Below are 25,582 nucleotides of genomic sequence, written 5' to 3'. Positions count from 1 at the left end.
GTGGCAAACTTTTTTTTTTTTTTTTTTTGGTACCAGGGATTGAACTTAGGACCTTATGCTTGTGAAGCAGGAAGCGGAACCACTGAGCTAAATCCCCAGCCCCCAAACTAATTTTCTTAACAACAACAAAAACCCACAACATTTTCCTTAGAGTTTTCAAAATAAGAGACATATACTGGTGCACTCCTGGAATATATTTTTAACATTGTATTGTAAACTTTAAAAAGTCATCATAAGTTGAGCAAAAATGTCTAATATCTTATCTTTTCAATAGAATAAATTGAAAGATCTCATCAGTGCCAAAAGGTTCTACTCCCAAAACGAACAAATTCCATATTCTCTTAAATCACAAATCTTCACTAGTGTATGGTAACATTCTGCACTACATTTTTTGTTTGAAATTTTGCTTATCAGGCGCTAAAGTGGTATGAATGGAAGTGTAGATCACTTCTATGAAGTAGAAACTAAATACGTCTCCATAACTAGCAGGGAATTGTCATAGGGGGAGAGGAGGAGACTGAGGTGATTCGGAGGGGAAAGGAGGCGAGAAAGGGGGAGGAGAAGGGAGGAGAAAAAAGGGCACGCAGGAGAGGATAGGAGGAAGAGGAGGAGGAGGAAAAAGTCGTGAAATGAGACATTAAGTATTCTAGATTCTAGAAGCCGATTAGAGTAAAAATATTGAAAAACTACTTTTCTAGTATATATTTTTATTTTATAAAATTACATATAATATAAAAATAGTTAGCTACCAGGTATTCCATGTTTTTATAACTTTAAGTACTGCAAATATTGCAAAAGATCCTAATTTTATAATACATGAAGACTCTTCTGTTGTTCAGATTTAATAATTCATAATTAAGTAATTCAAAACATTGTCCTATGCCAATAATCATTTTCATACCCATTCCTCAACTTGATCGATACATTCTAAAACAGAAAAACAAAATCAAACCTGATACTCTACTGAATAATGCTTGGGAAAAATTATCACTCCCATTTTGCATCTTTCTAAAATTAACTCAGTGACATTATCTGTTATTTTAATTAAATGATATCATCTTGATAACTCTTGGTTATTCCCTGCTGCTTTGGGACCAAATTACTTATATTCTCCTATAACTGAAATTTGGTGAAATTCTCTTGGGATTCTGAGATTTCAAAGATATAAGAAAATGCAATTATATAGATTCCCTATCTAAGGAAAAAAATTCATACCTATTCCATAAGAACTACTTGAACCATATGCATATTTTAAAAATGTGTTTGAATAGAGAAACAATACATTGCCAGCTCAGTCTCAAACATACCTCATAGTCATATTTAGTGTAATAAAAAATACTGTCATTTTTCAATTCAGTAATTAGAAAGTGTTCCTCTGCGAGGATTTTAACAGCCATCTAAATCAGGACAACAGAGGAGGATGTTCACAGGAACTCAGCAGGCATTTTGCACTTTTCCATTAAACATTCCACATGCATCCATCAAGACATTACAATACCCCACATATCTATCAACCTTCGCGAGGCTATCACACACCAGCATGCACCCTAAGATGATTCTTATGAAATATTCATAGACATTTTCAAGTTACAAATTCTTCTCATTCAAGATAAGATTTAATGGCAACACTTTCCCTAAGAAGTTAATGAGAACTTTTCTCTAATAATAAATGAGCTTATATACACAAGTGCCATCTGATTTCACCAGGCACTCTCACTGGGAACAAATTCAACACCAAATCATGTTTAGCTTCCTTTTGTTTTAGAGGCCTGAGGTAGCGTCGTCCTATCTGTCAGTAATTTGATAAAAAGTCAATTTGGATGAAGAGTGATATTACTATAATGACTGTATCCAAACCAATGGTTGATTTTTATCATACTTTGCAGGGAGAATATCAAGTGATATTTTTCACCCCTTTCATCAAGTTGAATTCTGGACAGCTAAATTGGAAAGTCTGAATCTTCTGATTAGTATGCCTGATTGACTAAGAGCAAAAGCAGACTGAAAGACCCTCCACATAGATGAAAAATCTTGTGCAAATGGAGAGCATGTCTTATAATCATTCAGTCAGTTTCCATGGAGAGGGGATAAGCTAAATTAGAGTGAAAACAGTTATAGGCATTTTCAGGCATCTGTTGAGAAAACTGATTGTTTATATTTCCCCAAATTATTTTATTTTGAAAATTTGTATTTTAAAGATTTCAGCAGAAACAAAAATATAGCACAATGAACAATCACATACTAATCACCCAACTTCACTAGTTCCTTTTACTTTTTCCTCAAATTCCCTTTACCGGTATGTACCTTTCTTATTCTAAATAATTTGAAAATAATCTGAATGCTTCTTCCTTTTGTTGTAAAGAACCATGATTGAAGCCACAGTAGTTCTGATGTCGGATAGAAGCCCTCTTAAAAGATCATTTATTAACACAAGAAATTGAAGAACCATGGATATCAGAAGGAGTGCTAGGTTTGGAAGGGGAGGAATAATAGCCTCAGCTTTCCCATGAAATAAACATATGACACAGGTAAAACCACCACTCAAACTCCAGATCCTTGGTATTCACTGCAGATCTGTGACCACCACTGCTACATAGGCATTTATGTGAGCATCAGGAATGCTTATGGGAAATAATGTATCTGCAGGAAGCCTGAAGCCTTACACAGATATCATCCAAGTAGCTATGTTTAAAAATAAATCTTCATTTAAAGTAGGAAGCATTCCTTACCTGTAACTATAAAACACAATAGTAATAATGAGCATGTATCCAGCATTTGCAAAAGGCAAACATGAGGACAACACCATAGTCATACTCGTGTTACAAGGCAAAAATAAAATTTAAGAGGGGATAAAATCTTAACTACTGATCACAATAATTAAACGATAGGCTAGGACTCAAATCCCAGCAATTAAAATGATAAATCTAGGACTGGAACTGATTTATACTCATGGGGTGTGAAGTAGAAATTTATCACAAGTACAAATAAACAACTGATGCCACTGTACATGTGGAAGTAATTCTTATAATAAATAAAGCACACAAATTATGAAGCCAGAGAAAAATAAAACAATTTACATATTTAGTAAGCTATGCCAGGATTTTTTTTTAATTTCAGTGAAAATATTTTTATATATTGTTTGACAATTATCATGCAAATTAAGAGTAATATAGCCATTTTTACTTTGTTTCTAATGCAAAGTCTCTGCTCCTGTCTCTAAATTGCTTTAGTGCTGACTTAATATGAAGCATTTTCATTTAGTTTTGCTAAGAATGATATTCAGTAATGAATCCAAAATAATATAAACTATATCTAAAGTTTGGAAAACTTTAGAAGCTAAATTCTTATATTAGCCTTATCCAGAAACTATTTGATTATATTAGAATCATTTGATCTAATTAGAACCCTATAGTTATCCACAGCCTTGGTTTACTTCAAATTAATCTGTGTCCTTCAAAACATACTGAAAGCAATAAACTATAAATATTAAAATATATAGACAATGTAAGCATATAAGACCACGTAATTCGATTATGAAAACACAGATTATGTAAGCACACATAATACTATAAGAAGCACAGATGGGCTGATTTGCTTCAGATTGTTTTTTGTTCTACATAAAAACTCAAACATGCAATCCAGGAATTTGGGAGTGGAAGGTTCTATGACTCCTCCTGCAGGAGTCACACAAGCTCCCTAGCAGGGAGCGGAATGGGGTGAAAATAAGTTAGGGAAGGAGGTTGGGAGTTGAGAGAAGGGAAGAGCTAGAGCGTAGTTGGGAGGACTGCAAGGCGAGAATTGAGGTGGGCACAGCAATGCTTCCTGGCTGGTACCTAATTAGATGCAAGTCAGTTCTATTTTACTTGACCAGACAGTAAAAAAAAGTCCCCCTGCCCTCTCTTTTTAAGTAAAGAAATTTTTGAGCCTATGAAATTCATAAAACCGAGTTTAAATGTAGATACAGCCAATGCCAGCTCTGGGGAGGCTGAGGCAGATTTCCAGGCCAGCCTAGGCTACATAGTGAGTTCAAGGACAGCCTGAACTACACAGTGAGAACCTGTATCAAAAGACAAACAAGCAAACAAACAAACAAAAAGAGAACAATATTACCAAAAATATCCTGTGCTTGTGGCACAGAATAAAACATTTTGATACCACCAATGCATTAACATCTATAATATCACAGTCAAACTGTTCATTATAAATATATTATTGTGAAAGGCAAAGATACTGTTTTAGAAGTCTTAGCAATTGGATTATGAAAACAATGCAAATAAGAATAGCATGGTTTCAACTATAAGAATTCTTTCTGCATTTTATACAGCTACTCATAATACATCATGAAATTTATCCCACAACTGCATGAAAAATGTTTTTGTGTAAAAATTATATAAAACATTGATATAGGAAATTTATATACTTTTGAAAGATAAACATATTAGTTCTTTATTAAAACATAGGTGTAACAAATTTAAGACTCTAATAAAGTACAGTAATCTAAATTAAAACAGAAAGAAGCCAGATGTGGTGGTGCATGCCTATGATCCCAGCACTGGGGAGGCTGAGGCAGGAGGATCACTGTGAGTTCGAGACCAGCCTAGGCTACATAGTGAGTTCCAGGTCAGTCGCAACTACATAGTGAGACCCAATCTCAAAAAACCAAAACAAACAAATAAATAAATAAATAAAACAAAACAAAACAAAAACAAAAACAAATCCAAAAAAACCCAGAAAATTATAACAAATTTTTTAATAAGCATGATTTTTGATGGTAGGTTTTTAGGCATTATAAATATCAGTGTAAACTTAGAGTTTCAGTTAACAATATATTTCAGCAGATTATAGAACTCCGAATTTTTTGAAAGTTTTAATACCAATTTGATGTAAAATGTAGAATCATTCTAAAATGACTTATATTATTAATGTTGTATTTTAAATTTTAAGTATTACATAATTATAATAATTCAAATAGGTATAAATTTATTACCTTTAAAATCATAATAAATGCACCAGTTATAATCTATAATGGAATATGAAATAATATATACAAATGAAAATCATGAAAAAACATGAGAGCAACTGGAAATATGAATGTAGTAAATATAAAGAAAAATTTTACCTGTAGTATAAAAGCTTTGCAACTTTATAAAACCATATATTTAAAACAACAAAAGATATTTTTCTAATTATAATACATACATAAATAAAAGAATTTATTTATATGTTAATAATTATTAAGTAATATTGAGTGTAGTGTTTTCAAACTTGAAGTGAGAATATCTTCTACTATAAATAGATAAAGCTATTATAACTTAATAAACATTAATTTATTATAAAAATAGAATATTTATGGAACTGAAAATCAGATGTGGTATATTATTTAGCTATATTTTAATTGAACAAATTTGAGAGAGGTACTTTTTCTACAAATATGACATTTTTCATGATGTTTTCTTCAAGAAGTAATTTAATTGTGTCTCTATTTATTGGTAAAATCTGAACTTCTGTCTACTACTATCTTTTCTTAGCAAGGTACTAATAATTAATCTACTATCAAGAAATAGCAAAAAGGGTAGAGTAGAATGTATAGTAAATAATAATTAGACTTCAAGTGTATTCTTATAAAGAGTTGTTAGCATAGAACACATATTTTGTCTTTTTTTTTTCTTTTAACACTCATCTCTCCTATCTTTGCGCAAGAATAAGGAATTATGTGACATCTCAGTTTTAATTACTCTAAATCTAAATATGCAAGAAAATCTTTAACTAGAATTTTAACATCATAATAGATCTGGGGAATATCTAAGCCTTACATAAAACCAAGAATAAGGGGCTATACCATTGAGTAAGCAATGAAGTTTTTTGTGACTACTTACAGCCATAACCACTTGAAAAAGAGTTAGAGAAGAAAATGAGATGTTTGATAAAATGTTTGTGAGAGTAAATATTAATTTACATTTCATAACTATTGCTAAGATCTTTGTTTAGCATTTACATGCATTACTTCAATTAATTTCTATGAGAACTTTATGAACTAAGCAATTTAATGATGCTTTTGGAACCATATAAGACACCTCAATTTTCAAAATAAATTTTAAATTTTATATTAGAGGCATACATCAATACTTGTATATAAAATATAGTTCTAATGCCTATGATAGTAATCACTATATTATACAACTTCACTGTCTCAATACAAAGTCTATGCATAACAAAATACTGAGGGTTATAAAAACTGCACTCATATAATTTTCAGGTAGGTAATTTTTGATATTTAGTTTTAATTAAAATTTGAAATTATACCTATTTTAACTTCGTCCCTCTATTTATATCTTATTGCATCCTCTAAAAAAAGGCTTCAATTCATTCAATTCAAATTTCAAATTTTACTACATGATACTAGTATAACTTTCATTTAAAAAAAAAACTGCAAACGATGTGATTTTTTTTCTGAAAATGATTTATAAAATGAATGATTTATTATCTTTGGTTTTTTGAAAGAATAAATGAAATCAATAAACCCTTAACCAACTTTGCCAAAAAAGAAAAAGAAAAGGCTCAGATTCATGCAATTAGGAACAAAAACGGTGAAGTCACAACAGATCCAGCAGAAATCCACGGATCATCAATACTTACTTCGAGAACCTGTACTCTAATAAAATTGAAAACAGAAGAAATAGAAAGATTTCTTGATAGTAATGAATTACCAAAGTTGAACAAAGATAAAAAAATTCTGAACACCCCAATTACAATCAGTGAAATTGAAAATGTAATTAAAAGTTTACTAAGAAAAGCCCAGGTCCTGATGGCTTCACTGCTGAATACTATAAGACATTTAGAGAAGAACTACTGCCACTATTCTTTAAACTTTTCAATGAAATTGAAAGATAAGCAATACTTCCAAATTCATTCCTAGAAGTAAGTGTTACTTTGATTCCAAAACCAGGCAAAGACCCAACGAAAATACAGGCCAAACTCCTTAATGAATATAGATGTAAATATCATCAAAAAGATACTGACAAACAGAATACAGAGGTTTATCAAGGAGATCATACACTGTGACCAAGTCGGATTTATCCCAGGTATGCAAGGATGGTTCAACATATGTAAATCAATAAATGTAATACACTGTATTAACAGAGTCAAGGACAAAAAACATATGAACATCTCAATAGATACAGAAAAGGCATTTGACAAAATTCAACACCCATTCATGATAAAAACCCTGCATACAATTGGAATTTATGGTCTTTATCTCAACTTGATAAAGGTTACCTATGAAAACCAACAGCCAACATCATATTAAATGGCCAAAAACTGAAAACTTTCATGTTAAAATCAGGAACAAGGATGTCCACTATCACCACTCCTGTTGAACATAGTTCTGGAAACATTGGCCACAGCAAGTTAACATGAAAAAGAAATTAAAGCAATAAACATAGGAAAGGAAGAATTTAAATTGTCATTATTTGCTGAAGATATGATGCTCTACATATAAGGTCCAAAAATCTCTCTCAAAAGACTTCTAGACTTAATTGACACTTTCAGCAGAGTAGCTGGATGCAACACCAACACTAAAAAATCACCAGCCTGCTGTACACAATAACAGACTCACTGAAAGAGAAATTAAGGAAACAATTCCTTTCACAATAGCATTCAAAAAAATGAAGTATCTAGGAATCAATCTAACTAAAGAAGCAAGAGACCTCTACAACTGAAAACTATAGCACTCTGAAAAAAGAGATCAAAGAGGATATCAGAAAGTGGAAAGACATCCCCTGCTCCTGGGTAGGAAGAATCAACATAGTGAAAATGGCTATACTGCTGAAACTGCTATACAGATAGATTCAATGCAATCCTGATTGAGATTACAACAGTATATTTCACAGAACTAGAGAAACTATCAAAAAATTCATTTGGAACAGAAGAGACCTAGAATAGTAAGAGCAATTCTAGGAAACTGAGACATGGCAGGGGGTATCACAATCCCCAACTTGAAACTATACTACAAAGCCACTGTGCTAAAAACAGCATGGTACTAGCATAGAAAAAGACCTGAGGATCGGTGAAATAGATTGGAAGATATAGAAACAACTCTAGATGTACTCACCTACCTCTTCTTTGACAGAGGAGCTAACCATCCTCAGTGAACCAAAGATAACCTCTTTAATAATTTTTTGGGGAAAAACTGGATTTCAATCTGCCAAAGATTAAAACTATACCCCCATCTTTCACCATGTACTAAACTAAAATCCAAGTGGATTTAAGATGTAAATATTAAAACAGAAAGACTAAACTTGCTGCAAATTAGGTAGAATTCTCAAAGACATTGGAAGAGGAAAAAGTTTTATGAAGAAACCCGCAGTAGCACAGGAACTAGTATAACGAATCAACTGGGATCTCACTTTATTAAAAAGCTTCTGCACTGCAAGAGAAATGACCAACAGAACTAAGAAATAACCTACAATTTTGGGGAAAAAAATTATCGTCTTCTTCTCAGACAAAGGACTATTATCTGGAATATATAAAGAACTCAAAAAAAATCAGACCCCCAGATATAAATACCTAATTCAAAAATGAACATCTGAAATGAACAGACATTTCTCAGACAAAAAAGTAAAAGCAGCAAATAAATATATGAGAAAATGCTCAGCATCATTGGTCATTCGAGAGATGCAGATGAAAACAACACTGAGATTCCACCTAACCCCAGAAAGAAAGAATAGCTGCTATGAAGAAATCAATACAAACATGTGCAGGGTTGTGGGGAGAAAGGAACCCTTCTCCATTGTTGGTGGGAGTGCAGACTGGTGAAAACACTGTGGAAATCAACAGGGAGATACCTCAATCAACTAGGATTAGAGGTTCCATTTGACCCAGCTATCCCTGTGCTGGGTATCTTTCCAAAAGAATTCAAAGAATCATACCACAGTGACATATGGGCCCCCATGTTTATAGCAGCATAGTTTATAATAGCTGAAAATTGGAAACAGCTCAGTTGCCCATCATTTGCAGAGTGGATAAAGAAGATGTGGTTTTTCTGTAAAATAGAGTAGTACTCAACCATAAGGAATGAGAAACTATAGTCATTCATAGGAAAATGGATGAATACTCAGTGAAATAAGGCACAAATGTGTTAATACTGAATAGTTTCTCTGGTGTGAAAAACTAAAAGTGTAAATAAGATTCAAATTGTATAACTGACAATGTGAAATAGGAAGAAAAGGGTTAAAGGTGTAGGCGAAGTGGGAAAGGTAGGGGAAAGGAATAAGGGACAAGAAAAAAAATATGAGAAAAGGAAAAAAAATGGAAACAAAGTCTTTGTAAGTAGGGGAGGGTGAAAAGGGTGAAGGGATGGCAGGGGTATGGGGAAAAAATGAGAATCAGAATCTGTCATATAGAAGTACAAGATCAGAATGATGAATGTAACTTTACTGTAATCTTCAAAAAATACCAAAGAGCTCAATAAATACTGAAAAAAAAATTACTTGTTAAATATAGAGCAAATACAAAAATTTGGGAGGACAGTGAAGCCTATCAACAGCAAAAAAAAAAAAAAAAAGAAAGAAAATTCCCAAGCAGACCCAGGAGGAAAGGGAAAAAAAAGACAGGTCAAAGGTAAAGACAAATCAGTGTTAAAACAGAGTAACGTAGTAGATATCTACCTTAATGAGTCCAAGCAATTATCAAAAAGTTAATATATGTGTAGAATGTGTTTTGCAGTGACACATAAAATATATGGACATATTTCTCAAATATGGATTATTTAAGGGTCTAATTTGAAGGAATTTCTTGTTATTTTCTTTCCTTCCTTCCATCCTCCCTTCCTGACTTTCTCCTCCTTTGCCGTTACTTACTTGCTTTTATTAATTTATAATATAAATACATAAGAATTATTTATAATAACTATGCTACATTAACATACACCAAAGTCACACCTTCCAAAACATAATGTCATTTGCCATGATTTCATATATTTCATGTGACCTAATAATATAATTAAATTAGATTATCATGTAAGTAAAACATAAACATGACTTCTAAATTATGCAGCTAATTTGTGAGAAACTTTGAAGATTTGTAGACACACTGTCATTTAGTTTGAAGCCATAAAAATACTTTAATATTAAGAATGAAACATGAAACAATTAATTATTCTTGCTCCAAATTCACTTTCATAAAATCTGATTGTGGAGTGGCAGAATCTAAACTCTTTTCATTATAACTTGTGACTGAAATTATATTTTAGAAAATATAACATTTGGTCTAAGTCATTTAGAAAAGTAACATAAGCCGTGGAAAGTGAAAAGCACTGACTTTTTTTAAGTAGCATATTTAGCTTTAAAATGAATGATACAATTGTTTTCTGATCTGGTGTTCTGGTGTTGACCACATTTCCTGTGACACAGACAACAGCTCTGGAGTCACATAATTACACAATATGAAAGTATTGGTCTTTATAACTACTTATGAGTACTGAGTACAAAGTGCTTCATTAAATTAACAAATGTGCCTTTTTGTATCAAGATATTTGTTTTATAATTTTGTTCATAATATGCCACCAAATACTGTCTTAAGAAAAAGAAAGCAAGTTTCCCTCCATAGTAAATACATATTTCAGTGACACTTCTTTAAATATCTGTATTCATCTGAAATATTCATAGACTGTCACAATGAAATCTAGTTTCCTTCATGTCAAGGAAAATGTATCAAGGGTTTTAGCAGGAACTTTCTTTTCCTTCATAATATTAGAGACAACTAAGTTAGGAAAAAATAAACAGCATTCAGGACTAGGTCCAAGAGGGAGTACACATCTGAAGATGACACCACTTCAAAACTGTGGCTGGAGGTGCATTTGAAGAGGATTAAATCACAGGGACCAGATTTACATACTTACCTAAAGGATAGAAGGAAGTTTGATTTTATCAGTACCACCATTTTGAGATTTGCCCCTATAGATAAACCATTATCTCATTAGGGGTGGAGCACGTCTCTTACCCACTAAGAGTAAGACTACTAAGATTAAGACTAAAGACAAGGCTAAAACCATAGGTTATTGACCAAGGTTAATGATGTCATCCATATGCCCTTGCTACTATTGAATCATTATTTGCTTCTTGTAATCTTAATGGTTGATTATACTTTTGGCCCATATTGTTCCCACCTTGTGATCTTGCTCTATAGAACTTTCTCAGAGAAGTGGGCTCTTTGGCAAACCATTCAGAACCCTTTTTATGTCTTAGGAGCTATTCCTATTCCCAACAAATTATCATGCTCTTAACCTCCACTGCTCCCTAGAATTCATTCTTTGACTTTGGGGAACACAGACTCAGTATATCTGACAAGGTATTTGTCTTTCATACTTCTTATTCATGTTAAAACATGAACCTTAACTTAGCAAAAATTTTTTAAAATATTGTATTTACAGTAAGCTAAAAATAATTTGGTTCTAGGGTTGTAAATATTGCCATTGTAAGTTTAAAATATGCATAAGAATAATTTAGAAATAATATTTACCAATATCTTTCTGTATAAAAGTGCTAGGAATATTATATGCATTATCTCTATAAAATAGCAGTAGTGAGCTAGGGATTTAGCTCAGCAGTTCCGCCTTCTGCCTTGCAAGAGCAAGGACCCGAGTTCGATCCCTGGTATCAAAAAAAAAAAAAAGTAGCAATAGTATTTATAGTTTAAATGTAATTTCCCTATGCAGGAATGGAAGTTAAGATATATATTCATTTTTTGGCCAGGTGTGGTTGCAAATGCCTATAATTCCAACACTGTGGGAGGCTGAGGCAAGAGCATCACAAGTTCAAGCTTATACTGGGCAATTTAGTAACCCCGAGAAACCCTGTCTCAAAATGAGAAACAAAAAAAGGACTCAAGATCCAGATCATATACAGGTCCTGGGTGAATCATTAGCACATCAAAAATATATACAGCATTTATAATTTTACTGCATTCAAAAATGACTCCTTCAGGATGTGAGATTATGTGGTAGAAATACAGACCATAGTCTAGACTACACTTTTTGAAGGATTTCATTGAGTCTGAGTATAAAATAATTTGTTTTTATTATTATGTTTTGTGCAAATGACAATATTAAGAAAATCAAATATTTTATCTGTTTTATAAAGAAAATGAATACTAGCATGCTTTTCATCCATTTGAGAATTTGTCGAGGTCTCAGGTTCTGTTTTATGATGGCTCATATTTTTACTGAGAGAAATCTGAGTCTATTCTGAGAAAACATCTTCTAACGTTAAAAGAATCAAAACACTCTTCTGTAAAATAAACTGCTGTCAATACATACCTAAAAAGGAGCTTGAAGCCTGTCCTCTAAGGTTTAAGCTTATGGAAACTCTACAGACTCACTCTGGAGAACTTGGTTGACTTTTCTTCAGCAACAGGTGTAGATTTCAAGGCATGGATCTAAAAGCTATTTGTGTTTCACCCTTGCTGCTGGCCAAATGTGGGATTTTTCTGATCAGGACCTTCACAGAATTTAAATTAACACATATACATTATTTATGACAAAACTAAGAAGATCTCCTCCTTCTTGGCTGTAAATTATTTTTCTACTCTTTGCAGGAGACAATTTGATAACACAGTTATGCCTCCCTTTTGCCTTCACTAATCTCAGAGCTAGGGTCTCTCAAATTCATATTTAAACTATGGTTTAGTACCTGTTTCACAGCTAAAACAAGATTAATTTCTCTCTTTACTCAGTGACCTGCATGTTCCAGGATCAAATGTTAATTGAGCATCACGATCAACAATTGTGATCTACAAAGAATTCAGCTGGCCCCCTGCCTTTTCAAAAGCCAATTCTATTATGTAACTTTTGCATTGCATCCCCACAAATGTATTTGATAGTCAACAGACAGGTGAAGCAAGCTGAGCAATAATTATGCTGTACAATTGCATAGTCCATGTTTCCTTTCTCTTCCTATATGAATGTGTGCTAATAGATTCAGTATTAATGAACTCCCCCCAAATCTCTGGGGCAATTCATATAAAACAAAGATGGCAAGAATACAATTTAAAAGGCTAAAGAGAGGATTCGCTGTCTCTTGTGGCTAGAAGATAATGCTAAATTTGTGGAAAAGCTCTATTTGGAGGGAGATTCTGTATAGAATCCTTTATTAAATCTGTTCAAATGTCTTTATGTAAAACAATTAGAAAAAATGATACTAGGTTCTTCATAATTGTGTCCTATTCCAGATAAAGCAATAAATCAGTACTTTATAAGTATGCCAAAAGTTTCACTGTGTAAATATTCTCCAAAATAAATACAAAGATACTTACTTACTTTTAACCTATTATATACTGGCTAGAATTTGGGGTACTTGGCACATATGCGTTATTAGAAAAAAGTTTTATTTTAACTCAAATATTAAAGGCGTTTTTGCCTTTACACAATAAATACAATCATTTTAGAAGATTTAGCAATACAGATAAATACAATGAAGGAGTAGAAATCTCCATAATTCCACCTAAGCAGTTATATATTCATTCAACCATACCACCCACACATTTTAGTAATTGGTGGTTGAACAAATGAGATTCATGTGAATTTCATTCCCTCTGTCCTTTTAAACATGGGCTGTCCCATTATTCTTCTGATTATTGGCAGTAGCAAGAGTCATAATCAGTCTGATTCACCAGTCTCATATTATTATCAAAACTCTACCCTTGATTTAAAACTTCATCATCCAGTCCCTCCTCTTGCTGAGACCTGCTGTCGGGAGAGGAGAGTGGTCTGTTTTATTTCCTTCCCCGTGTACCGACTATACCTCTACTTCTCTGGTGTTGCTGGGAGTTTAAACACTAGAGGCTCCATGGGCAGCATTTTTGACTTCATTGTTCTAGCAGAACTTCACATCTCCTGGACTTCACAGATATTAAAAGCTGTCTTTGGGATTCATAGGCACTGTGAGTTTACTGAAGCAGCCATTGCTGTCATTTCCTTGATCTAGAAAGTGTAACTAATTTGGCTGACACTGACTTTGAGATCAACGTCCTCAGTGGAAACCCTGGTGCAGAAGGGAAAGCGAATAACACTGGATCCCTGTCACAGTGGCGTCTGTGGGAATTACATATACATCTTTCTATTCCCAATCCCAACACAGACAGCCCTTTTTGTTCATTTATTAGCCACTTACTGAGTCTGTCTCTTATCTTTGGGTTTCTCTCTGCGTAAGAGATTCCTATACCATGTCCTCTACACAACAGGGGACAAACACTAAGTCCTCTGTGTAAGTCCGTATGAAGTTCACATCAGCAGTTAGGAAGTAGTAGATTTCTCCAGATATTCACACGGGGCTTAACAATATTCTAACCTTTTTTTGGTTATTTCCTTTGACATAGTGATGGTTGGTAGATAATTTTGAAATGTTTCTTCTTTATCTTAAGACTATCAAAAAAAATTCCAAGTTAGCATCTAAAGTATCTACCCTGATTTACACCTATAACAACAACACATACACACACCACACACCAACACACACACTTTAAAGACTCAGGGTCTGAGATGAGACTAACAGGTTGAAATGCTGATGGTTTAATGAGTTCTTTGTCTTTGAGCCATTCACATCTGTTTTCTACCTTAGTTACCCCATCTTTAAATTGAGGATAATAATCTCATTTTATAGAAAAGCGACCACCATAAAAATGAGAAATTAGATTCATTCATAGGAAAATGGATACATATTGAGGATATACTCCTAAGTGAAATAAATAAGTCACACACATGTAAATACTGAATAGTTTCTCTGGTGTGAAAAACTATAATAGCAAATAAGATCCTAATGATATAATTGACAATGTGAAATAGGAAGAAAAGGGCTAAAGGTGTAGGGAAAGTGGGAAGGATAGGGGAAAGCTAATAAGGGAAAAGAAAAAAAAATGACAAAATGAAAAAATGGAAATAAAGTGTTTGTAAATGGGGAGGGGAGGAGGGGGTGAAGGGAGGGCACAGACAAGGGGGAAAAAAAATGAGAACCAAGACCTGTCATGTAAAGGTACAAGATCCCAATAATGAATGTAACTGTGCTGTATACCTAAAATATACCAATAAACTCAATAAAAGGAAAAAAAATCTCTACCCTCAAAACATGATTGTTGTCAACACTGATGTGACAATGTATAAACAGTGCTTATAGCTATGAAAACATAATCATTATTATGCTAATTGTAAATGTTATCTTTTAACTTGTTTCTTAGGATTTTCAGATAATTAAATACTCTTTTAATTATTTCATCGTATACATACAGCATATTTTTCTAATACTGAATGAAATATGTGTAATTTTCTAATATTTTGTCATATTGTTGATCATCACTGTGTTTCCTCAAATACAAATTAATTGAACAGGAATTACTGAGTCAAAATTGTATTACTTCAAAGCATTTAGTATAAGCAAAATGTATGCAAAATAATATGAAAGCAAAAATAATATGATTTTGTATTTTAGCTTTAAAGCTATATTACAATTTTGACCAGTTATCTACTATTAGACACTATCACAATTAGGTATAAGTACATTTTTGAGATATAATGAAATACATGCAAGATGTCTCTTTTTTCCTAATAAAGTATGTCAACATATTTTTGGAAATATTTTTGGACCTGCTATTTTAAAACTAGGTAAGAAAGATACAATTTATCTTCAGAACCTCAGAATTCCAGTGAAATAACTACACTGACCATTCTTTTTAAATCTTTTTTGTTTTTTGTTTATTTGTTTTGTTTTTGTAGCTGGGCTGGAACTTGGGTCCTTGCACTTGCAAGGCAGGTGGTAGAACCAGAGCTAAATCCCTGTCCCTGACCATTCTTTAAAAAAAGAAAGAAAAGAAATGAAGAATGAACATCAGTGTCTACTGAGGTGGTTCATTATCAGATACTTAGATTGAACTGCTTTAATTATGTAAATGCATCTAGTGGATGAGTGTTAATAAACTTCTATTTAAATAAAATAAATCAAAATTCTTGCTTCTCGTTAGCCTATTATATCTTAATTAAATTCTGAGGCACAGTCAGTAGCTTCAATGTTATACAGTTGGCAAAATCAATCACTAAGGGGTATAAATCAGCCAGCTACTTGTCTAGTGTAGGGCACTTGGCAATTAGTTTTAATAATAGAACTTTCACACAGGTCATGAGAAAGCGACATGCAGTTCTCATTTTTAGCATTTCAGACAGATACTATTATGGAGAATATGCTAACTTTACCAAGGTCCCACAGACTCAACAATAACCTGCTTAAGAAATCACACATCTTAAAGAATAGGAACATTACCTTACTTTTCTTAAAGATCTTACTTTAATTTTTGAAAAAAAAATCTATAACACTCATGTTCCCCTGCCTCAGAGTCCATACTCAAAAAGGTACACAAGTCCAAAAAAAACAAACAAAAATATCCGCCCTTACACCATTAGACTAACCTTATAAATTAGTGGTAATTTTCCTAATTTCAGGAGTGCAATGTGATTTGTTATATTTTTCATTTTTTCAATCCTTTTTAAATCATCTGCAGTTCCATAACTCACATCAATGACTTCAGCCTGAAAGAGAGGAAAACACAAAAATGCTGCCTTAGAGGAAGAATTAAAGTCAATTGAGAATTTCATGTGACAAAATTACTTGCAGTAAATGAAATCTTTCACAGATAACTAATACTATTTTTTTACCCTGTCCCAATCATGATAAACGAAACTTCTATTTTTATCAAAGTACAATTCCTCTATTCACTTAGGAAAAAAGCATTGATGCTTTTTACTTTGCCCTTCATCTCCTAAGCAAATCAAAACTTAATATATTCCCCCAATAAACCATAAAGTTTCATTTATTTTATATTCACATTTCTGAAATTTGAAATATTTTATGAATAATTGCAAGATTAATTTTTAAACAATTCAGCCACAATCATATCATTCTCAGGCTTAAAATAAAACCCAATGATTGTTCATTGTTTCAATTTTCAGAGCTGCTCAAATTATTTTCATGGACAGCTGTAAATGAAAACCCCTTCAGTTGTATAAGATATAAGCTGAACAACTAGGCATACAGGTCTGGCATTACGAGACTTGAAAATGAGGTCCTAGATTACCATGTATGTACTAATTTCCACCACCCCTTACTTAGAGTTGTTTTATATTCTACATCAGTATTACTGATTTTGAAAATTCTTTTTTTCTGTTTTTTTTTTTGTTCTGGGGATCAAACTCAGGATCTTCCACTTTCAAGGCAGGCGGCAGTACCACTGAGCTAAAGCCGCAGCCCCAAAATTCTTCTTTGGATAACATAAAAATGTTCATGACTGCCTGGGCATCCTAGCAATAGTCCTCCAGTGTTGTTATCACTTTCCTCCTCCTTGATAAATGCTGAGCTCTAGGTGCTATCAAACACATACTCCTATCAGCTAAGATGACTCCTTTCAACTACACTTTCAGTAATTTCTGCTGTTAATGTAATAGTTTTTGTGCTTTCCAATGATTACAGTGCAGAACACACTGTCTGGCATCATAGTACATGCCCATACACATCCATAAAGGGAATCAGTAGTAGCAAAGGGAGACAGAAATGGAGATGGAGAAGCCAGGCAGCTAACTCTCCATTCTTCTCAATCGGCTTTATACAAAGGGAACATACGGAAGATTCATTTGAAGGAATGATTCTGTTTCTAGAAGAACATGTGAATACCACTGAGAGATCAGCAAACTACCCATGGAGGAAGACATTTCTAGAATGAAATATTTCTTTAGCCATCGTATTCATCTGTATCTGCATAATAGATTAAGACTCACTTCAAATGTTACCTATCTGTTGAACTTGATTTCTGAGCTGTCCAAAACACTTGATACAACTTCCCTTATTGTGAATCTTAAGTCAATTTCCTCCTCTCTTACGGCCCTCATCGGACCTGTCCCTGAATATATATATAGATACTAGTTTCAGTTTCAAAACAGGAAAATTCTTCAATGAGGGGTCCGTTATACATTCAGTCTTAGCTATCTGGCATACACAGTTGGCTTATGGTTCTTTCATTGAAATGCTTATAGCACATGAAATGTCTTTGAAAAGTTAAGCTAAATACTTTCAAGTACATTTTTCCCCCAAAATCTAATTTTTAAACATGCTTCTGTCAGAACAGTTTCTCATTATAATTTTCTTCTTATTAAAATGTGATTAAATCAGTGACTTTAATACAATTTTTGAGTTTGCTGATGCCATTACCATATAAATAACTGTTGATCTATGATGTTAATAGCCTGATTGAATAAATGATCCCATAATATTAATGATTGCTTTGCAAAAATGAAAGAATTCATATTTTTCACTTCAAATTTCTAAGCTACATACTAATTACTTGTGATTCAATGACAGCATCTTCAAATAGAGCTATTACTCAATTGGTTACATTAATGAACATATTTTTCATATTTAAAGAGGTTGAGGAAAAAACTTGCTGTTTTTAGAGGATAAATGCCAGGCTGTGACTTTTCATTTTTGTATATATTGGAAAACTATAGCAATTACAAAATAATAACTCTGCAAAAGCATTTACAATATTGGAAGGTGACAATAGCTTGAGTTAATAATGGCAATTTTATTTAAAGAGCTGTCCAAATCATCTTCTATAAATAGCACAGATTAGAGGATCAAAGTGCTTTAGTATTTAAAGGACTTTCTTTTCTACAAAAATATTTCTCAATATAGGCCTCATTAAATCAATCTAGTTTAGCTTATTCATTTTGAGGATATGCCGTAAAAATTGATAATTACAAAAGTCAATGTTCTGATGGTTTGACAGGCAATAATAAAAATGTATCCACTGCCATAAAACTACACCTCTTAACTAGGTCCTTACTGAAAGTTCTTCCAATTTACCTTCAATCAAACTGAGAATCACAACTGCAACAAAGCACATTGAATTTTCCTGAGGCAGAAATCAATATACAATGATATGATACAATGCCAAACCATTTCTTTCCACATATTTTCATTGCTACAAAAAAAAAAAGATTAAAGAAAAAGCTCCTCTTATTGCATTTTTCTGTCACACTAGAAGATCAGTCACACAATCCATTGGGGTACTGTATTCAGTCTTTGTCCAAATGCTACTGATGAAATCACATATTACCGGTCTCTACTATAGCCAGGAACCTAGGTGTGCCATGAGCTGTCACTTTGTGCACCACATATTTTCTAGTAGAACTTTCTGAGGCACAAGAAAGGGTAACTGAGACAAGAGAGCAAAATGGAACTTAGTTTTTCTTGCTTTCAATTGTTTTCCCTAGACAGCAATATAAAAAGTCTACATATTAATTTTTTTCTCATCAAATTTATTGGTAAATTTTAGGTATACAGTATAGTTACATTCATCATTTGGATCTTGTACCTTTACATGACAGGTCTCGGTTCTCATTTTTCCCCTTGTCCCTGCATTCCCTTCACCCCCTCCTCTCCTCCCCATTTACAAACATTTTACTTCCATTTTTTCATTTTCTCCTATTTTTTTCTTTCCTTTATTACCTTTCCCACTTTTCCTACACCTTTAGCCCTTCTCTTCCTATTTCACATTGACAATTATCTCATTAGGATCTTATGTACTACTATAGTTTTCCACACCAGAGAAACTATTCAGTATTTACACATGTGTGACTTATTTATTTAATCTAGGAGTATATCCTCAATATGTATCTATTTTCCTATGAATGAATCTAGTATCTCACTTTTTATGGCTGAGTAGTATTCCATTTTATACATAAGCCACATCTTCTATATCCAGTCTCCAACTGATTGGCAAATGGGCTCTTTCCAAGTTTTAGCTATTACAAACTGTGCCACTATAAACATAGGTGTGCATATATCACTGTGATATGGAAGGTAACCTGGGCCCTGATACACTGCAGGAAGGAGAGCCATGCCTTCTCCCACCCGGAGTCGCCATTGATCCAGTGCCAGGAAGGTAGCCACATGGATACACCTGAACCGCCATAACTCCCCTTACCCCACACACTCACTCTCAGACCTCCTGATTGTGCCAGTCTTTGGACCCACTCGACAGAGGCAGAGGTTGTCATGAAGGGTATTTTTCTGAGTTCCCAACTTTGAACATCTTTAAAGAAAGGGTGTGGGAAACCTGTAGTAGAACAGTGTGGAGTTCAACCATTCAGAAGGTTGGGGAACTCAATCTGGGCCTTACAGCCCAAGGTCAGTCTGCATCATGGCGTTTGGCCATCAGCTAACTGAGATCAGGGGTCTTGCATCCTCTCTCTGTCTGAGCCATTAAATGGTAAATACACTATATTTCAAAGTTTGCTCACTGAAGACATGTTCTGGGCTGCTTCTTGATTTCAATTTAATTCAAATGGCTTAAGGGTGATAGACTAGTGACTACCACAGGTGGTCATTTTCCAAGTTGTGCTTGATCGTAATGTGTTGCTGATTGTATCAGTTGGGATAAAGCATTGCAGTTGATTTGATGAGCTGTTTTCTCTGATGTTATGAAGATGAGAATGTCTGTGGGTCATTAGAGACCCAGAAACTAGGGCACAACTATATTAGGAAGATTTGGGTGATAACCCAGAGATTAACCAAACGACAGCCCGACAACAAAAATAAAAATGAGAAAACACTTAAGCAAGACACAAAGATAGAGTTCCAGTTCACCAATGGCAAACAGTAGGGTAAATGAGGATGTAAAGGCCAATAGTGAACCACCAGGACACCCTGAACTCAAAGCACAGGAAGTAACAAAACAGATCAATCAGGCTCTAGAAAAATTCAAAACAGAAATAATTTCCCAGATAACCATAGAGATGGTGAGCAAAATGGAAATCGTGATTCAAGACTCTAGAGCAGAAACTGACAAAAAAATAGATGAGCTCAGGACCACGATAGAAGCCATGAAGGCCCAGCATAAGAAAGAAATGGAAAAAAATAAACACCCAACCATGAAAAGAGGTCTCTTTAAAAAAGTAGGGGATCATGAGAAATTGATCCAACAACTCCTAGATGATGCAAAGAAGAATAACATAAGACTGATAGGAATCCCCGAAGTAGCAGGAGAAAATACAAATGACTTAAAAAAGCTGTTTGCAGAATTAATGACAGAAAACTTCCCAAACAGAGGGGAAGATTTTGATGTTCAGATAAGTGAGGCATATAAGACTCCAACTAGCCACAATAAAAAAAAATCTACACCTAGACACATAATAATCAAGATCCCAGAAACCCAACAGAAGAACAAACTACTACAAGCAGTAAGAGAAAAGAAACAAATCACATGCAAAGGAAAGCCCATCAGAATCAAATCAGACTTTTCAACACAAACCCTTAGGGCAAGGAGAGCCTGAAGGAGATATTTCAAGTACTTAAAGAGAACAACCTCCAACCTAGACTGATGTATCCTGCAAAACTCTCTTTCAAAATGGGTGGGGAAATGAGATACTTCCACAACAAAGAAAACCTGAGAAACTACATGAATACCAAACCAGCACTACAAGCAATTCTAAACAAGATCCTAGAAAAAGACAATGAAGGCAGCAACACCATGAAGCCCAACAAAGAAAGTCAAATAGGCAAGGCAAGAAACTTACAGGAGAGGGTAAAAAAGTAAAAAGAGTCAACAAAAGGCCAATAACAATAATAAGTCAGTACAAATCAGTTATAACCATTAATGTCAACGGCCTCAACTCACCAATCAAGAGAAACAGACTGGCAAAATGGAATAAGAAGCAAAATCCAACAATATTTTGTATACAAGAAACACACCTAGTGCAAAAAGTAGCCCAGAGACTGAAAGTGAAAGAATGGAAAATAATTCTCCATGTGACAGGAGCCCAGAAAAAAAGCAGGGGTAGCAATCCTATTTGCAGACAAAGCAAATTTCAAACAAAAACTGATTCTAGTATTATTGATGTAGGATGGTACTATATCATACCTCTGTGAATGTAAAATATCTTGTACCTGCTTTATGATACATAGTAGTTACCGTGCTTTATCAGAGCTATTTTTAATTCTATTACTCTAGAATGTTCTCTTTTCAGATGATGATTAAAATGCTAAAAAAAAAAAAAAATAATGGTGCCAGGTACCACAACAGCAGCAGAACTTTGCTGTTTTCTGGATATTATTCTTTTCTTTTCTTTTTTTTTTTGTTTGTTTGTTTGTTTTTGTTTGTTTTTTTAATGGATTCTTTTAATTCTTTTGGAAAGTTACCCAGCAGAGGGATGGGTAGGTCAAATGGAACTTCTAGTCCCAGCTCTTTGAGTTATCTCCATATTGATTTCCACAGTGGTTGCACCAGTCTGCGCTCCCACCAACAATGGAGAAGGGCTCCTTTCTCCCCGCAATCCCACCAACATTTGTTATTGTGTGATTTCTTGATAGCAGTCATTCTCTGTGGGGTGAGGTGAAATCTCAGTGTTGTTTTCATCTGCATCTCTCAAATGACCAGTGATGTGGAACATTTTTTCAAATATTTTCTTGCTGCTTTTACTTCTTTGTCTGAGAAATGTCTCTTCATTTCAGGTGCCCATTTTTGAATCAGGTCCTTATATTTGGTGGTTTGTGATTGTTTTGAGTTCTTTATATATTCTAGATAATAGTCTTTTGTCTAAGCAGCAGCTGGTAAAAAAATTTTCCAACATTGTAGGTTGTCTCTTAGTTCTGTTGATGATTTCTTTTGCAGTGCAGAACCATTTTGATAAGATGAGATCCCAGTTGTTGATTATTTATGCTAGTTCCTGTGCTACTGAGGATTTGTTCATAAAGTCTTTTCCTATACCAATGTCTTCAAGAGTTCTGCCTAACTTATCTTCCGGCAAGTTTCATGTTTCTGTTTGAATATTTAGATCTTTAATCCACTTGGATCTTAATTTAGTGCACGGTGAAAGATAAGGGTCTAGTTTTAATCTTTGGCAGGTTGAGATCCAGTTTTTCCAACACCATTTATTAAAGAGACTATCTTGCCTCCAGTGGGGATGTTCAGCTCCTTTGCCAAATATGAGGTAACTGAGTACATCTGGAGTTGTTCTTGTGTCTTCCAATCTGTTCCACTGATCCTCAGGTCTGTTTTTTGTCTTTGCCAGTACCATGTTGTTTTTATCACAATGGGTTTGTAGTATAGCTTCAAATTGGGAATTGTTATACCTGCTGCCACTAAATATTAATTTTGTATTTAATTTCCATACATTAAGTTTTGGATAAGGACCTAGGAACTTCAAAACAATATAGAAATAATAGTGATAACAGAAAGAAGCAATAATAGAAAAGAAAACAAACCATTTTACTTCATAGAAAAATAAATCAAGGTATTGGGATGATATTAGAGGATGGTAGGCCACATAGAAAGATAAGAGAAAGACTAGTGCTTTCAAAAGATTAATGTTCAAATACAATTACCTTTTGTCTATGATAAAATGTCAATAGGAGGAAGTGACACAATCATAACATAGACAAGGACCACCGTAGGGATGGGAAACATGCAAAATTTTGAGCCCTTACTGCTCATTAAAAGCATGATAAGTTTTCTTCTGAGACAGGGATTTAAAAGCCATTTCTCTATGAAGTATGACTTTTTATTTGGGCCTGTAGATGCTCACCATTGATCATTAGTAGTGGAACAAACATGGCCTTCATTTTATATATCGTTAGCTATTGTCATTCTTGGGTCAAATCTCTTCTCAGCTCTATAGAGGAGTGTGTTAAGCATTAAGGGAGTGTGTCTAGGAGCTGGCTGGACATCACTGCTTACCCTTGATTTTACACAATCTTATTCCCTTTAAGACTGAGGACACCGAGATAAGAGCTTTACAGGAACAATCAGCTGCAGGCAGAAGCCTCTGGCCATTGTTGTCCTAAACTGTGATCATATGGATTCTACTTGACTGAGAGCACCACAAAGAGAGACAGTCTTTGCCTGGAAATAAAAACCATCCCTGAGTTACGATTCCCGAATTATGCACCAAGAATGAAGCTATGATGAGCTTGACCATAGCTAACCAGCTGATCCTCAACACTAGCCTTCCGCCCTTGCAGATGGGTCAGTCTGACAGCCTGTGTGAGTGTTCCCTTCCCACTACTTAAGCTGGCTTCCTTTTTTATCTTTCCTCTAACTTTCCAGTTAAAGCTTTTTTTCCCTGTATATTTGTGCTTTATTTTAAATTTCAATTATTACTAAAGCAAGGGTTCACACTAGCCAGTGACAGAATGATCAACCAGACAAGATAATTAACTAAAACTATAATTAAAAACATTAAAAAATGACATTCTATACATTAGTGGCTCTATGCAATAAACCATAAAAAATGTTAAATAAAAACCATAGAAATTGATTTCCTTCACCTTGCTCCTCTGGAACCAAATCAGAGAAGTTATCTTATTATTTAATAAGGGTGGCATAAAATTTTATAATGACAAATCATGGTCCGGGGATTTAGCTCAGTGGTTCTGCTGCCTGCCTTGCAAGGGCAAGGACCCAAATTTGATCCCTGGTACCAAAAACAAAAACAAAAAGAATATAAATCATTTAGACAACGAGATTGTTTATTGTGACAGTCAGTAGTGTTTGTTAACTTGCCCAGATTAAGAGATACATTTCTGGGTGTGTTTTGGCATGCCAGGAAGTGTGACCCTAGAAACTATATCTGGTTCCTGGTCCCTTCATCTCTAGGTTGCAATTTTGCAGTAAACAAATATAATGTTGAATAAATCAGCTGTTAAAGAGATATCATACCTAGGCACATAAACATGCAATAAGTCTTTTTTATGGGCCAGGAACGATGCGTATATGCCTGTTTTCTGAGATAACAACCCTGCATCATCACTATCTCACAGATAAAGGAAATGAGCCTGAGAGAGGTCAAAGAATCTGTCCAAGTAACATGACTGTGATTCAAGATTTTTTCTAGTCACCTTCCAGGAGGCCATTTCAACCAGAGGGACAATAAGCACCTCACTCTTACTCTCTCATAATATCATCACCTGTAAATGGCAGCTTAGATGTTTGTTTCAGGGACCTAAAACTTAGAAAAGCTGCGTTCTAACTCGTATAAGAATGGTGAGACAACTGCAAGCAGAAGCAACACAAGAATAACTGAAAAGGAGAATTCTCATTTCCTATAGTTGGCTGAGCAAAATAAATGAAATAATCACTGAAAGTAACTGTCCCGGGGGCAAATGGTTGTGGACGGCTTGGGTCACGTGTTGGGAACATTTCAGTGCTACACTTTTCCTCCAATTAGAGGTAGCAAGAATTATTCATGCTTATGAAATGATTAATGGTTTGAAATTTTTTAGGCTTGACATTTTCAACCAAATCAATCACTCTGAACCCTCCTAGTTATTTTCTGAGTGACTCAGAATGTACGAAATGTTTAAAAAGCTTGCTTCGACTAAAACAATAATTTTCTACTCAAATTCAGAAAGAGTAAACCCAAGCATTTTTGATGACAGAACACAGTATTATCACACGTAGTATAAGACTAAAAACAAGTCTTTAAAGTTTTAATTTCAAAGTTTAATTTTGTTGTATATAAACTAGGTTTTTAAATCTTTTTCAAATTAAAGTG

The 25,582-nt window shown here is 34.0% G+C and overlaps 1 protein-coding gene across 5 annotated transcripts in view; it reads right to left on the bottom strand.

Annotated features, from left to right (window-relative positions):
* The window catches only part of Naaladl2 (N-acetylated alpha-linked acidic dipeptidase like 2), an 853,454-nt gene that overhangs the window by 496,668 nt on the left and 331,204 nt on the right, over positions 1 to 25,582 (bottom strand). For all 5 annotated transcript variants that reach the window (XM_010632423.3, XM_010632422.2, XM_010632426.2 and 2 more), the window contains one exon: positions 16,448 to 16,567. In XM_010632423.3, the coding sequence (XP_010630725.1) occupies positions 16,448 to 16,567 (120 nt within the window). The remainder of the gene's footprint in view (positions 1 to 16,447; positions 16,568 to 25,582) is intronic.

The sequence above is a fragment of the Fukomys damarensis genome, unplaced genomic scaffold (genome assembly GCF_012274545.1).
Source record: "Fukomys damarensis isolate Sample0158 unplaced genomic scaffold, DMR_v1.0_HiC HiC_scaffold_12, whole genome shotgun sequence".
Taxonomy (NCBI): domain Eukaryota; kingdom Metazoa; phylum Chordata; class Mammalia; order Rodentia; family Bathyergidae; genus Fukomys; species Fukomys damarensis.
This window is presented reverse-complemented; position numbering and strand designations above follow the sequence as displayed.